Source organism: Staurois parvus, unplaced genomic scaffold (assembly GCF_062004578.1).
Source record: "Staurois parvus isolate SC_StPar_1 unplaced genomic scaffold, SC_StPar_1.0 ptg000886l, whole genome shotgun sequence".
NCBI lineage: Eukaryota > Metazoa > Chordata > Amphibia > Anura > Ranidae > Staurois > Staurois parvus.
Window position 1 is genome coordinate 3,885,430 of NW_028318682.1, and position 15,120 is coordinate 3,900,549.

A 15,120-nucleotide genomic window follows, 5' to 3' on the forward strand; every position below is an offset into this window, starting at 1 on the left:
TTAAACTTTTCTGAATGATGGAAACTGACTGCTGGAAAACGTAGGTTAAAAAAAACAACAGTTTAGCCGCATTTGCATACCGCGTTTATATGCGTTTGCATTTAGAAGCGTTTTTAAAAGATAACCTCAGGAGACCTTCCCGAATGCTCAGAATGCACTGAAAAATAGTAAAAAAATTAACTATTTCAGACATTTTGAGAACAATAGAGAGAGCAGAAGCAGAGAGAGCAGTATGTGTTGAGATGACCTGTCTTTTCTGGTTGTATTCACTATGGATCCTATCATGAGTATAATGCGGCACGTTCTACCACTTTTTCCTTCACACTAAACCTGGAACTGACTGCGCTGGTGTACTAGGTCCATTTGAATACATGGAAAACACTTTGCATGCATTGCTGATGATGAAAAAAGGCTCTGGACAGCATCTGGACATGGAACAGTTAAAAAACGCTTCTAAACACAAACGCTTATAAATGCGGTTAACCGCGTTTACAAGCGTTTGAAACGCCAGTAAAATCTACTCCTGAACGCAAGTTTGGTGCGTTAAAAAAAAAGACTGTAAACTCAACTGCCTGTAAATGACTATGTGTACATGGACACATAGGAAAACATTAGGGAGAGTTCAGGGGCTGCTGAAAAAAACGCTGAAAAACTCATGAACGTCAGTTTAGGAGCTGCAGTGTACATGAGCCCTAAACAGGGTTTTCTTCCTTCTCTCCCAATAGCTGAACGACACCGTGGAGAAGCAAACTAATGGTGGCTATTTAGGAGTCTTTTTTTGTTCAACCAGTGGATTGAATGAAAAAAAAAAAAAAAAAGACTCGATTCCTCCATCCACACATTTGTGGTGGATGGGGGAATCCTCCCCACTGAACTATTGTAGTCCAAAAGTGGGAAAACTTCCCAACCATCATCGTGCATTGATGGAGCAGCAAAAATCTAACAGGGTGGATGTACAAAAAGCGATCAGTAGATTGACTTCAGCACATGTACCCTGCTCATACATAGATCAAAATCCAGCAGGTCCCTGCTGAACTGGCCAAATCTTGATCCGTATATGGCTGCTTAAAGGAGAGTTTGCGCTGCTGGGAATAGGGGGGGGGGGGGATTTAATGACTGTTGCACGTTACCCTGCATGCATTGCTAGAGCTACTAGTATAGAATTACTTCAGTTGCATTTAGAGATTAGAAAGAATCAAAATAATAGTTCACTTTTGGCATAAATAAGGAATCCAGCATGTATAGTTACTGGACATCTATTCTAGATATGGGGGTTAGAGTGTATGTATACGGAAACTTTATTTTTCTTGGACAATTTGTTTAGTAGGGAAGAATTAGAACCACTATTAAGTTTAACTACTGTCTGTGTTCCACTGTGGGGAGATTCACCCTCCCTGTATACGCTTTATTGATGGATGAAAAATAGACATTAATGCATCTCTATGGAAAAAACGGATGTAAAAGGTTGATCATCCATTTACATTCTAAGGGTTTTACCTTTTACTACACTATCACTAATCTATCCCAAAAAATAGGCATCTCTCTGTGACCACTACAAAGGTTGTTCTGTCACATGGCTCTGTGCAATATTCCAGACAACTACAAAGTTAAGGCCCTGATTTATGGCCAATCGGCAGCAGAATGCCTGCAGCCACATGGGTTTGGTAAGCGCAAATGTTTGGACTTCACCTACATGAAACATGGATGGGACGTTGAATCATATCAGCTACTTAAGACCATGGTGAGCTCTTTGAGTTCTCATCACATCTTCAACAAAAAAAAGCCAAACAACCCTGCTACATTCTGCATAACGAAAAATAATGAAGATATTTCTTGATGGTACATGATCCCTTACATGGGAAAGGTTAGCACCAATTTCTATAGGGCACAGAACCACAATAAGAAAATTACATGGTATAAGCAAGTATGTCTACATTACCATATAGTGGCCAGCTGGGTCTGCGAAAGGTTGGATTGTATCAGTGCATTCTTCACTTGAGATCCTGATGAACAAATGTAAGACAATTTTAGCACTGTTATGAATACAAGTAAATCATCATCATCAATCATGCATCCATCATCAATCCATCCATTCATCCTTATCACAATAATAATTAACCAAGTGCTTTGCCAGTTAGGATCTTGAATAGAATAGGAGGTCATCATTAAAAAAACAAAAAAAAAACAAAGCCTGAAGTAATCAGAAAGCAGCCACAGTGATGGTAATTATTGGCTGTCCATGTGTTGAAATTTCCATGTAATGCCATCAATTCTATCAGACATTCTAAATTTGGATATTTCACTGACCGTTTAGCAGCTCAATGAAACTGGTCGAGATGCAGCATGGTAACCCATCCTTGAGATCTGCCCTGGACATTGTTTTTGCACAGCTCAGAAAACTCTATTAAACACAAGGAATTTCCCTATGTCTTGAAAGGGCTATATATATATATATATATATATATTTTTTTTTTTTTTTTTGTGAATTGCTGTGGATTACAAACCTTTTGTAAAGTACACAGAGGAGGATCTTTGAAATAGATTTTTACAAGGGATACTGGACAATTTCACATTATTCTGATCTATACATATTGTCATTAGGATATGCAACTCATAATTAGATGGTGAACATGCAACCACTGTTGCTGTCTAGGCAAGACTTTGCTGTTCTCTATATATTTACTCCATAAAAGGAAATGGTCTCCAGTAAAGTATCGGATTCTTGGCTGTGGATTTAAATGACACATATTGATAAAAAATGTGAACAAGTGGAAGAATAAGGGCAATTTCTGTCAGGTACCCTTGGACAGGCAAGTTATGTGATAGGCAGGTCACCATTAATTTAACATGAACATACGGATATCTCCACTTTTTCTTCATACCAGTTTATAGAGGTGTTTTGGACATATAAAGCTGTGTAGGATATTTAGGCTCCATTCACACTAGTGCAATTTCAGTCCAACGGTATTGAATGAAAGTGGAAAACACACGGTTTTCAAAGGTGTATGTCCACATCAATGCAACTCAGCACGGAGTAACTTTGAAAAAGGTTCCTGTACAACTTTGGTGCAATTCCAGCTCCATTTTGGCCCCATAAAATATGCAAACCACTTCAAAGTAGCATCCAGTTTGCACTACATATTTGCACTGAAAGTCAGATCAAAACTGGTAATGCCCTCAATAAGCTGCATTATATATGCAATTTTTCTGTTTTACCCATTGTGACAGACCCAACAAGGACTGGGGTTTTTGGATGGGACTAGGGTCTAGCCCCTAGTCCCCTCCAAAAGTCCCTGTCCTGGTTGGGTCTGTCAAACTTATTGTTTCACTTCAAAGTTTAAATGAGAAGTTCACCTTTTGAAGCATGTTACACATTAAGCATAGGTAGGTTTAGGGTGTAACATATACCAGCACCAGTCCACTAACACCTCCTCCCTGTGACAGTGGGTGGGGCAATTCAGCAGCTTACTTATTTCTCATTGGTTGTTATGCACATCCACTTTATCACTTGCACGTTTCAAAAATCGTTGGATCACTTGGTGTTTATGCACTTTTTATATATGTATATATATTTTTTATATATATATCTTGTTACTTACTTTTTTTGTCCATTTTTTATTTTTATCATTTTTTATTTTTTGCACTTACTGCATAATATTTTTCATAATCGAGTGGTGTTGATTTTTTTCATACCATTATTTTTATATGTTCATATATATTTGGGAGTTTTTTTATGTTATAACACAGCACTTGTCACTATTGTGGCATTTTGATCCCTCAGTAGGGATTCACTTATTGTCACTGTTTTCAGTTTTGGCAATTTAAGCCACTGTGATTACTATTTTGTGAGTTATTTGGTCCCAATTTAAGGGGTTTGTCATCTACCATTTATTTGTCTTTTCACTTTATTTTTAGTCCCATTTTTAGATTTAATATTGCTCAGGAAAGATCATTTTAACCTTAAAAAAACCTCAGTGCTAGTCTTGCTTACCTACACCTCAAACTGACCCCCTAATGCTTGTATGGTAAAAGGCAAACTAGAGCATTGCATTAAAACAAAAATGGCTAAAATCTTCACATCTAAAAAAAAACATAGCACACTTGGCCAATTATATTTGTTCCAAAAAGCACAGGACCGATTTATAGACCAAGAGAAATAGATGTTGGCTTGTATAATGTGACAGATACAGTGCCTTGAAAAAGTATTCAAACCCCTTGAAATTTTCCCCATTGTGTTATGTTACAACTAAAAATGTAAATGTATTTTATTGGGATTTTATGTGATAGACCAACACAAAGTGACACATAATTGTGAAGTGGAAGGAAAATGATAAATGGTTTTCAAGATTTTTTACAAATAAATATCTGAAAAGTGTGGCGGCATTTGTATTCATCCCCCTGAGTCACTTTGTAGAACCACCTTTCACTGCAATTACAGCTGCAAGTCTTTTTTGCGTATGTAAAATGATAAATAACCTGCTCTCAGGACAAACAATACACACCCAATAGTTGAATGAATTTAACTAAAAACAGTAAATGGATAGGCTGCTGCTCGTAAAAGGTACAACCTTCTCAAATAAACAACACACATATAAAAACCGCTGCCCAAATAAATGATAATTGACATGAACTTAATAATCATAGGTATAATAAACTAATAAAGTCCATATTGTGAAATAAAGTCCTTCATGTGAAATAGATACGTGCAAATGCTGCTTTCACAACCAATAAGTGATACGTGCTCCCCGCCTGTGTGCCCCCTAACTCACTGACTTTAATGGACTCTTATAATTAAACGAGAGTCATTCACGCTTTGTTGGGGTATGCAGAGCTATGCTGGGTCTTGTGGTCCTTCAGATTTAAATGATGACTTATCTTCAGTGATCCCAAAATGGTGCCATAATATGGACTGTGTGCATATAAGGAATGCAGAGAGGCATCTACATACTGTAACTCTGTTTATTAAATAAAAGCAGACACACTTATATTGCACTCACATGTTTCCAGAGAAAAAAATGACATAACACCGACTAGGAAGGCAGTATACCGCTAGTATGCTCCAAACAACGGCAATGACGTCACACGGTCTGTACCTAATGTGTTTCGCCCCTCCCACTGGGCGTCCTGAAGCATAGGGCCGTGGTGATAGGCAAAACTAATATATATGCTCCGCCCACTACACCCGGGTATACCATTGTCCAACCGGATGCGTAGCGTCAGCCATCTTGCTACTCTCAACAGGAAGCCGGAAGTGACAAGGATCGGAAACGTCCTCCGCCATCTTGGTACCCTCATGGATATACACCCCGTTGTCTATGCAACACATTTAGGTAAAGCTGATAGCAAAACCTCTGAAGTGATGCAAAGTAATACCGGAATCACTCTATACTTTATATAAGTAAACTAAACTACATTATAAATGCATATAAAAACGATGTTTACAAAAAGTATAGTGAGGATATGGGGTGAGAGGCCCCATGGATCTCCCTACTGGTGACCCATGAAACCACGCACCCTCACATACCCCTAATACACAAAATGCTTGCAGGAATCTTATGCAATGCATATAATGTGTCAACAAAAATCAACTAAAAAGCTGAAAAAAAGAAAAAAAATTATTATAATGTATATAAAAAAATCAAAAAATTAGAAACAAGAATTCACATCCACCTCTATATTAAGACCCCTAGGGGCCATAGTACTCAAATGGTAAATCCACTGAGCTTCATTTCTCAAAATGGCTTGCCTCAAATTAGTCCCACACCCATGTTTCTCCACCCTATCTATGCCACAGAATTTTAGTGAAGTAGGATCCTTATTATGATGTGTTCTAAAATGGTTAGATAAGCTATGATGCCAGAAGCAATTATTAATATTGTTGACATGTTCTCGAAGTCTAACCCCAAGTTCCTTTGTAGTCTCACCCACGTACTGTAATCCACAACTGCACTCTAAGAGATAGGTAATTTTTAGATCTCCTTTCTGTATTGTTAGATTGGAAATGGGTAATCTTTTTATGGCCTTTAATACAAGTTCTACATATCATGCATTTACCACATTTGAAAAAACCTATTTGATCCAAAAAAGTTACCCTTTTAATGGGTAGATCAGGTACACTTTTTACTAATTTATCTCTCAGTGTGGGTAGGCGTTTGTAAACAAAGAGGGGATATTTAGGGGGAACATTGGCAAATGTTTGATCTTTCATCAAAATAGGCCAGTGTTTTATTAGTGCCCGTTCAATTTATACTGTCTATTATACTGTATGTGGTGCAGAAGGTCATGCTGTAATCTACTTTATGTTTTAATGATGTTTTTAATAATTCCTCTCTTTCCATCTGTTTAACCCCTTCATTTGTCTTTTCCAGTTCTGATTTTCTATAGCCTTTCTGCATGAATCTTTCCATTAATACATCTACCTGCATCACAAAATCAACTTCTAGATTGCAATTTCTCTTAATTCTCATCATTTGACCCTTAGGGATAGCCCCTAACCATCTGGGGTGGTGTCCACTATTTGTTGGAATATATCCGTTCCGGTCTGTAGCTTTGAAAAATGTACAGGTATTCAGTCTACCCAGTTATATAAATTTCCAAATCCAAATAACTAACCAACACTTTGCTACGTGTGGCCGTGAACGAAATACCATATTTATTCATGTTGATCTTGTCTAATAAGGTTTCCTTCGTTCCTTCCCATACACTATATCGTCAATGTATCTTTTGTACATTAACAATTCCTTCTTACTATGGAGATAGATGGATTCTGCCTCCCATCTACTCAAAGATGTTCGCTACAGTAGGTGCGTACTTAGCTCCCATAGCGACTCCTTTTGTTTGTGCATAAAAATTTCCCTCATGCCAAAAATAATTGCCTTTAATAGCCAATTCCAAAAGTTCAAGCATGAAGGCAATTTGTGTTTCATGGATGTATCTCTGTTCAAAGCCCACTCAATTGCCGATAGTGCATCTTTTTGTTTGACGTTATTATACAACAAATTAACATCTATAATGGCTACTATGCAATTATCATTTATTTTCTTTGTTAACAGCAAGTTGATAAGGTCTTTATTATATTTAAGGTATGAAGGATAATTCTGTGCTATGGGTGGCAAAAAGTGATCTAGATACTCTCCTACCCTGGAGAAAAGAGAATCCACGCCATTGATTATGGGTCTCCTTGGTGGATCCTTGATGTTCTTATGAATCTTGGGGACTTGATAAATAATAGGCGTTTTTGGTTCTTCAGGAATAATATACTTGGCTTCATTCTTTTTTTAAAATACCCTCCTTTTGGGCCTGTATAACCATTTTTTTAAATTTCGCCTTTAGTTAATTTCTAGGGTCTCCTGTTAGTCTTTAATATGACTCTTTATCCAGAACCAAATCAATTTAATTCCCTCATATAGTTGTCCTTAAGAACCACTATTCTCCCCCTTTGTCGGCCATTCTGATAATACTTTTCCTTTTTTCTAATTCTTCTAGTCCTTGTTTAATTTTCTTAGTTCCCCTAATAGGGTTGACTTCTATATTCTCTATTTCTTGCTCCATCATCATTCTAAAACACATCTAGGCATTGATTGCTGGTGGACTTAGGATTAAAAGTGGACCGATTCCTCAGTCCACTATGTTGGTAGTAGGTTTCCCCTGGGGCCGCATAATCCTCTATTCTGAGAAAAAAACTTCTTTAACCACTTACCTACCGGGCACTTATACCCCCTTTCTGCCCAGGCCAATTTTCAGCTTTCAGCACTGTCACACTTTGAATGGCAATTGCGCAGTCATGCAACACTGTACCCATATGAAATTTTTATAATTTTTTTTCACACAAATTCTTTTGGTGGTATTTAATTGCCGCTGGGTGTTTTATTTTTTGTGCTATAAACAAAAAAAGAGCAAAAAAAAAAAGTTTCTCTTTGTTTCTATTATAAAATTTAAATGTGACGCCCTCCCAGAATTGGACAACCATGCTGTAGCCATCATTCGTCTATAGCGTGGCTGGCAAGTGGTTAAATTCAGTTATCTCATAAATGTCTGTAGATCCATATATACCTTAAATTTATCTTTATTTCTAGGTGGGGCACATTTGAGGCCTAAATTTAAAACTTCAATTTACTCTGCTGAAAACGTGGCATCACTCAGATTAAAGATACCCTTCATTAGGTCTCCCTTGTCCTTTTTACTCCTCTGGCCCCCTCTGTATCCTCTGTGTTTCTTGGTTGATTTTGAACATGGTTGTATTCTGTATGTTTCCAATATTGGGGGGGTCCCCTTGGAGGTGCATGATACCCTCTCCCGCCCCTTGGTCTCCTGTTGCCTCTCCATGGAGGGCCTCCATAAGCTCTCTGCTGAACCCCCCCCCCCCCCATATCCTCCTTCATAGGAATCACCTCTATAAGGCATATGATTTCTTGGGGGCACCATAAGATCTATAAGGTGGGGTGTAAGGTATTCTATGTGGTGAGATCGGAGTATACACTTGTCTCAAGGGTTCATATCTATTCTGAACATGCACATTGCACTTCAAAAATTGGTTATTCCTAGGTGTATGTTGGATGTTACCATCATCCTTCTCTTGTGCCAAAGCATTACAATTTCCTTTCATGATGTGACTTTTAACCAGAGTTTTCTGCCTAGATTTACTAGTGTATGATGTTACCTTACTGTCCACAGACACATCCCTGGAGTCTGCCTCCTCCAAGGTAGCTTCTTCTTGCCATTTATATATGGTTCCTTGTTTATAATCTTTTACATCTCTCTGGTATTTTCTAGTTTTTTTCTTCTGCGTGTCCTTATCTATTTTAGAAACATATTCCTGTATGTGTGCCATGTTCTTATATTCAATGGTATCAGCTGCTATTTCTAATTTCAGTTTTATTTCTTCTATTTTGAGCTCAATTACTTTTAAATTTAGTCCTTCTCCTGGTAATTATTAAATCCAGTAGTCTCTTCTCATTGTTATTAAAAAACTGAAACCATTTTTCCTCAAGTTCTTGCCCTTCTAAACCATCATTGGGTCCCATGTGCCACCAAAGCCTTCTAGGTGTAATACCATCTTTAAATATTTCTCCAAAGTGATGATATCCCACCATGTCCTAATTTGTCTAACATGTGTGTTAATAACTTAAAATTTCCCTCTAACTTCAAATTGAGATTGGATTGTGAAAATTATATGCACTGTATAAGATTCCTGCAAGCATTTTGTGTATTAGGGGTATGTGAGGGTGCGTGGTTAAAAGGGTCACCAGTAGGGGGATCAATGGGGCCTCTCACCCCATATCCTCACTATACTTTTTGTAAACAATTTTTATATGCATTTATAATGTAGTTCAGTTTACGTATATTAAGTATAGTCTTACTCCAGTATTACTTTGCATCACTTTAGAGGTTTTGCGATCAGCTTTACCTAGATGTTTTGCAGACACCGGGGTGTACATCCATGAAGACACCAAGATGGCGGAGGACATGTTTCTGGTCCTGGTCACTTCCGGTTTCCTGTTGAGAGTAGCAAGATGGCTGACGCTACACATCCAGTTGGAATTAGTTTTTCCTATCACCGCGGCCCTATGCTTTTGAGGACGCCCAGTGGGAGGGGCGAAACACGTTAGGTATGGACAGTGGTGATGTCATTGCCGTTGTTTGGAGCATACTAGTGGTATACTGCCTTCCTAGTCAGCGCTTTAATGTCATTTTTTCTCTGGAAAAATGTGAGTGCAATATAAGTGTGTCTGCTTTTATTTAATAAACGGAGTTACACTATGTGGATGCCTCTCTCCATTTCTTATATAAACACACTCCATATTCTGGCACCATGTCGGGATCACTGAGGAAAACAGTCATTTAAATCCGGAGGACCACAAGACCCAGCATAACTCTGCCCCACCAAAGTGTGAATGACTCTTGTTTAATTCTAAGAGTCTATTAAAAGTCAGTGCGTTAGGGGGCACACAAGCACTGAGCACAGAGCACGTATCACTTATTGGTTGTGAAAGCAGATTTGCACGTATCTATTTCACATTAAGGACTTTATTCGTTTATTATACTTATTATTATTAAGTCCATGTCAATTGCTATTATTTATTTGGGCAGCGTATTTTAGATGTGTGTTTTTTTGGGGTATGTGTCTACCAGCTTTGCACATCTACAGAGTGAACTTTTTGCCCATCCTGCTTTGCAAAATAGCTCAAGCTCTGTCAGATTGGATGGAGAGCGTCTGTGAACAGCAATTTTCAAGTCTTGCCACAGATTCTCAATTGGATTTAGGTCTGGGCTTTGACTGGGCCATTCTAACACATGAATATGCTTTGATCTAAACCATTCAATTGTAGCTCTGGCTGTATGTTTAGGGTCGTCGTCCTGCTGGAAGGTGAACCTCCAACCCAGTCTCAAGTCTTTTGCAGACTCTAACAGGTTTTCTTCTACGATTGCTCTGTATTTGGCTCCATCCATCTTCTCATCAACCCTGACTAGCTTCCTTGTCCCTGCTGAAGAAAAGCATCCCCACAACATGATGCTGCCACCACGTTTCAAGGTGGGGATGGTGTGTTCAGGGTGATGTGCAGTGCTCAATTTCCGCCATACATAGCGTTTTGCTTTTAGGTCAAAAAGTAACATTTTGGTTTCATCTGACCAGAGCACCTTCTTCCACATGTTTGCTGTGACACCCACATGGCTTCTCGAAAATTAAAAATGGGACTTTCTATGGCTTTCTTTCAACAATGGCTTTCTTCTTGCCACTCTTCTATAAAGGCCAGATTTGTAGAGTGCATGACTAATAGTTGTCCTGTGGACAGATTCTCCCACCTGGGCTGTGGATCTCTGCAGCTCCTCCAGAGTTACCATGGGCCTCTTCGCTACTTCTCTGATTAATGCTCTCCTTGCCTGGCCTGTCAGTTTAGGTTGACAGCCATGTCTTGGTATGTTTGCAGTTGTGCCATACTCTTTCCATTTTCGGATGCTGGATTGAACAGTGCTTCATATGATGTTCAAAGCTTGGGATATTTGTTTTAGAACCTAACCCTGCTTTAAGCTTCTCCACAACTTTTTCCGTGACCTGTCTGGTGTGTTCCTTGGCTTTCATGATGCGGTTTTTTCAATAATGTCCCCTAACAAACCTATGAGAGCTTCACAGAACTGCTGTATTTATACTGACATTAAATTACACACAGGTGGACTATTTACTAATTAGGGGACTTCTGATGGCAATTGGTTCCACTAGATTTTATTAGGGGTATCAGAGAAAAGGGGGCTGAAAACAAATGCACGCCACACTTTTCAGATATTTTTAACAAATTTTGAAAACCATTTATCATTTTCCTTCCACTTCACAATTATGTGTTACTTTGTGTTGGTCTGTCAAATAAAATCCCAATAAAATACATTTAGATTTTTGTAACATGACAAAATGTGGAAAATTTCAAGGGGTATGAATTCTTTTTCAAGGCACTGTATTGTGTGATCATGATGCAGCCTTAAATGCAAGCACTGTTCAATAAGCAAGTGCATATGACTGCTCTTCAATCACAACGTAGCTCTATACAGCTTACAAGCTGCACTGCGGACATGAAGATCAGACATATGCACTTGCTAGGACAAGGCCAGCATTTAATCATGGTGGAGCTTCGGCGTGAAACACACAAGGGAATTCTAGGACTGTAGCAAAAGATATGGTCAGTACTTCCCGAGTGTCTGGCCACAACTTGTATAGATTCGGGAAGTCAGAGAAAGGGGTCCATATCATTCTTGTTCCAAATTATTGACTAAAAGCATTAAAACTAAAGTGTAATTTTCAGAAGAGGAGGCCAGCAAAGACAGCCTCTGTTTTTTTGTTATCACAGGTCTACTTTAAATAATTCACATCATTGTGAAACAGCCATTCGGATTTCAGACAGGTGTCCCAAGGGTTGCTATGTTGGCACACATGGACAGTGAAAGGAACCACATGGGCATGCAATGCGGCATCTATGCGTGCATTATTGCATAGAGTGGCAAAGCTACAGTAATCTTGGGATAGTTGGATGGTAGATTTCAGAATACAAGATCCATTAAAACAATGGCACACTCTTCGTACTAAAGCTAGACTCACCTGTAAGGTAACCAATCATGGATTTATCAAGAGTATTAAATTTCTGTCTGTACTTCAGCCTGGTGGCCTGAGGGACAGCCCAGTCCTGGCTAATGGCCTTGGGAGAGTTACCGGTCAGTGAAGTAGTAGATGATGAATTGGAACTAAACCAGAGCAAAGAGACAATATACATTTATAAACACCATAAACAAAGTTTAATAAATACATACTAATGGCACTGTGCAAACAACAACGGCTTGCACAGAATCTGTGAAGCTTCTGTGATACCATAAAGCCCATAATGATTTGCTGCTAATAGCATTATACTTAAAGGATAAGTTCACCTTTTGAAAAAAAAATAATAAATGCATATTTTTTGCAGCTAAGAGCAGAGCAGGTGCAATCTCAGGTTCCTGCAGATTCTCAGCATAGCTGTCTGCCCGTACCTCCTTCGGGCAGGCAGTTACCTGAGAGCAGGAAGATCAAAGAACTAACAGAGCGCTCACCAGCAGCCTCATAGTTCATTGAGAATTACAAGTCATCATCCACAATGGCTGATCGTACTTGTAGGCATTCATTCACAGGAAACTGATGCAGTATAAATTTCTGTAGAAAGTGGGATTTCTGCCATTTTTATTGTTTTAAATAGGTGTAGATGCTCTGTAGCATATTTACTGCTATCTGTGTCATTGGTAGTGATATTTCCTTGCTTCTTGTCTTGAAAAGGCGGATGGGGGGAAATCTTACTCATAATGGACAGAAAACAATAAAACCTTATCCAACTTCAGAAAAACAGCATTTTTAGTATAGAGCCCCTCTTAGAGATTTCTTCACTCTTAGCAACACACTGATATACGGGATGTCACCAGGAGAGGAAATGAAGAAAAGCTTTCTAACAGGGACTAAGTCACCAAAATAACCTCAGAATGTTTGTAACCCTTCTACAAATAGAAAAAAAGAAATTGGCTAGAGTTCCAGGGAAAAATATATGAGGTAAATGCGATGCATGGAAGAAGTTTGTTATTGTATGTGCTTTCTTCTTCCCAGATATGTGTGTATTTGATGTTCCTTCTGTATTTAAAAAAAAGAAAAAAGAAAGAAACCGAATAAAAGATATAGTAAAATCTAAAAAAAAAAAAAAAAAAAGTTAAGTTTTGACTTTAAATTATGTTCCATAGCAGTTCAACAAAGATGGTGACTCCACATAGCTTTTTAACAAAATATGATTGTGACTCACATCAAAAATTACTTCCAGATAAACTTTACAATAATTGAAAAACTGGTAATTAATCATTGAAAATAAATGAAAGCAACTCTGCAAAGCGAGACTATCAAGACAGGAATACAAATGTGAAGTCCATATATGTGAACTGTTTTACCTGCTAATATACTCATGATTTTTGTTCAGTTCAGTCACTCCTGTGATTCACATGCCCCTGCCAAACTGCCCAGGAGGGTGCTACCACTATTTCTATACCTATTGCGAAAGTGCGAGGCTCTCTCACTGTGGAAATGGGTTTAAAATGGACCCGCGACTCTCAAAAAGTCAGTTTGAGAAGTGCCAGAAAAAGTTTTGGAAGCAAAGAAAACTATTTTAAATTTTCCCTGGATTTGGTAAGTCTGGATCGGGGCTGGAAGCTTGAAGGCTCCAAAGAGTATTGGGTGGGACGGAGTCTTCAGTCTTGCATCCAGGTTTTTCAGACATTCTGCACGGTATGTGTGTGTCCAGGTGTACACACTTGATAAAAGACAGAGATGGGCATAGCTCAGGGGAGATGGAGGAGGAATACCAGTTCCTGTGGCTTGAAGACAGAGCCCTGTCTGTCAGGAGAGCTGGGATTTACTGGTGGAGACTACAGCCCTTGTGAAGGGGATTCTGACTGGGAAAGTCTGACCAGCTCAGAGGGTTTGGGAAACCAAGAAAGGTTCTGGGAGGATGAGAAAGCTGCAGAGGCAAGAGAGTACAGGGGGCTGGAGGGAATCCGTGAGTCACTGGAGGAAGCAAGCTAAGGTACTGGGAAAACGCAGTCTAGGGGCCATGTGGGGCCTAATCAGCAAGGTGCTGTCACCTAGGCTAAGAGAGCTTGAATAGTCAGTAGTCTGGAAGACCAAACTGAGCAGAGGTACTGCTATCCAGAGAGCCAAGTGGCTCGGCATTTTCATTGTTAATTTTTTTTTTTGAGTGAAGTTTAAACCCCGAGTGGGAAACCTTGTATCGGAAGGTGTTTTCATTTACCGTTTAATAAAAGTGGGCTACCAGGACCTAAAATTTAGTTCCTGTCTGGCATGGACTCACTTAAAAATGCATCTACCATTGAGCTAATCCCCCATATCACACTGTTAAGGGACAAAATTATGTTGCTTTGTTGACCCAGCCTGTGGTTGAACAATGAAGGTGCAGCAACACCCTGGTGAGATGACCTCTGAACTCTGGGTGAAGGAACAATTCTTCTGGCCCAGGCACTGCCAGCTGAGGAAATCTACCTGACAATATTCTACGTCTGAAATGTACATGGCTGACAAGGCCAGGACATGAAGTTCTGCCCAGGACAGAATGCAATCTACTTCATTTACCTCAGCAAGATTTCTGGTTCTCCCCCGATAGCTGAAGTATGCCACTGCTGTGGTGTCTGACTAAAGCTGGATCTGAGGACTGCCCAGTAGGATGGTCCAAGGCTGTAGACTACTTCCAAAATGCCTGAAGCTCAAGAATGGTGATGGGGGTTCCTACACCAACAGGGTGGCCCAGGACTCCTCCCCAACCCAACAGGTTGGTGTCAGTCATAAGGACCTTACAAAAGACACTAAGGAGGGACTTCCAACTCCAGTGCCACCAATCTATGGACAACCTGGTCCTCAGCACACTTGAAAGACTTCTCCCTGGATGACAGAATGCTGTGCAGCAGAGGTCTGGAGTGAAAGTTGGGACTAGGACTATCATGCAAAAGAGGACACAGTCGAATAACTTCTAGCCAGGAGACTTTAAATCTGAGACCAGAGATGCAAACGTTTCTCCTTTGGAAAACACTCCAAATTCCTGTAACATCTGGACAGTC

At 39.3% G+C, this 15,120-nt stretch overlaps 1 protein-coding gene across 2 annotated transcripts in view; it reads right to left on the minus strand.

Annotated features, from left to right (window-relative positions):
* The window catches only part of ITSN2 (intersectin 2), a 267,920-nt gene that overhangs the window by 130,268 nt on the left and 122,532 nt on the right, over nucleotides 1–15,120 (minus strand). For both annotated transcript variants that reach the window (XM_089656116.1, XM_089656115.1), the window contains exons 8-9: nucleotides 12,086–12,228; nucleotides 1,940–2,003 (exon numbers count right to left, since the gene is read on the minus strand). In XM_089656116.1, coding sequence (XP_089512242.1) covers nucleotides 1,940–2,003; nucleotides 12,086–12,228 — 207 coding nt within the window. The remainder of the gene's footprint in view (nucleotides 1–1,939; nucleotides 2,004–12,085; nucleotides 12,229–15,120) is intronic.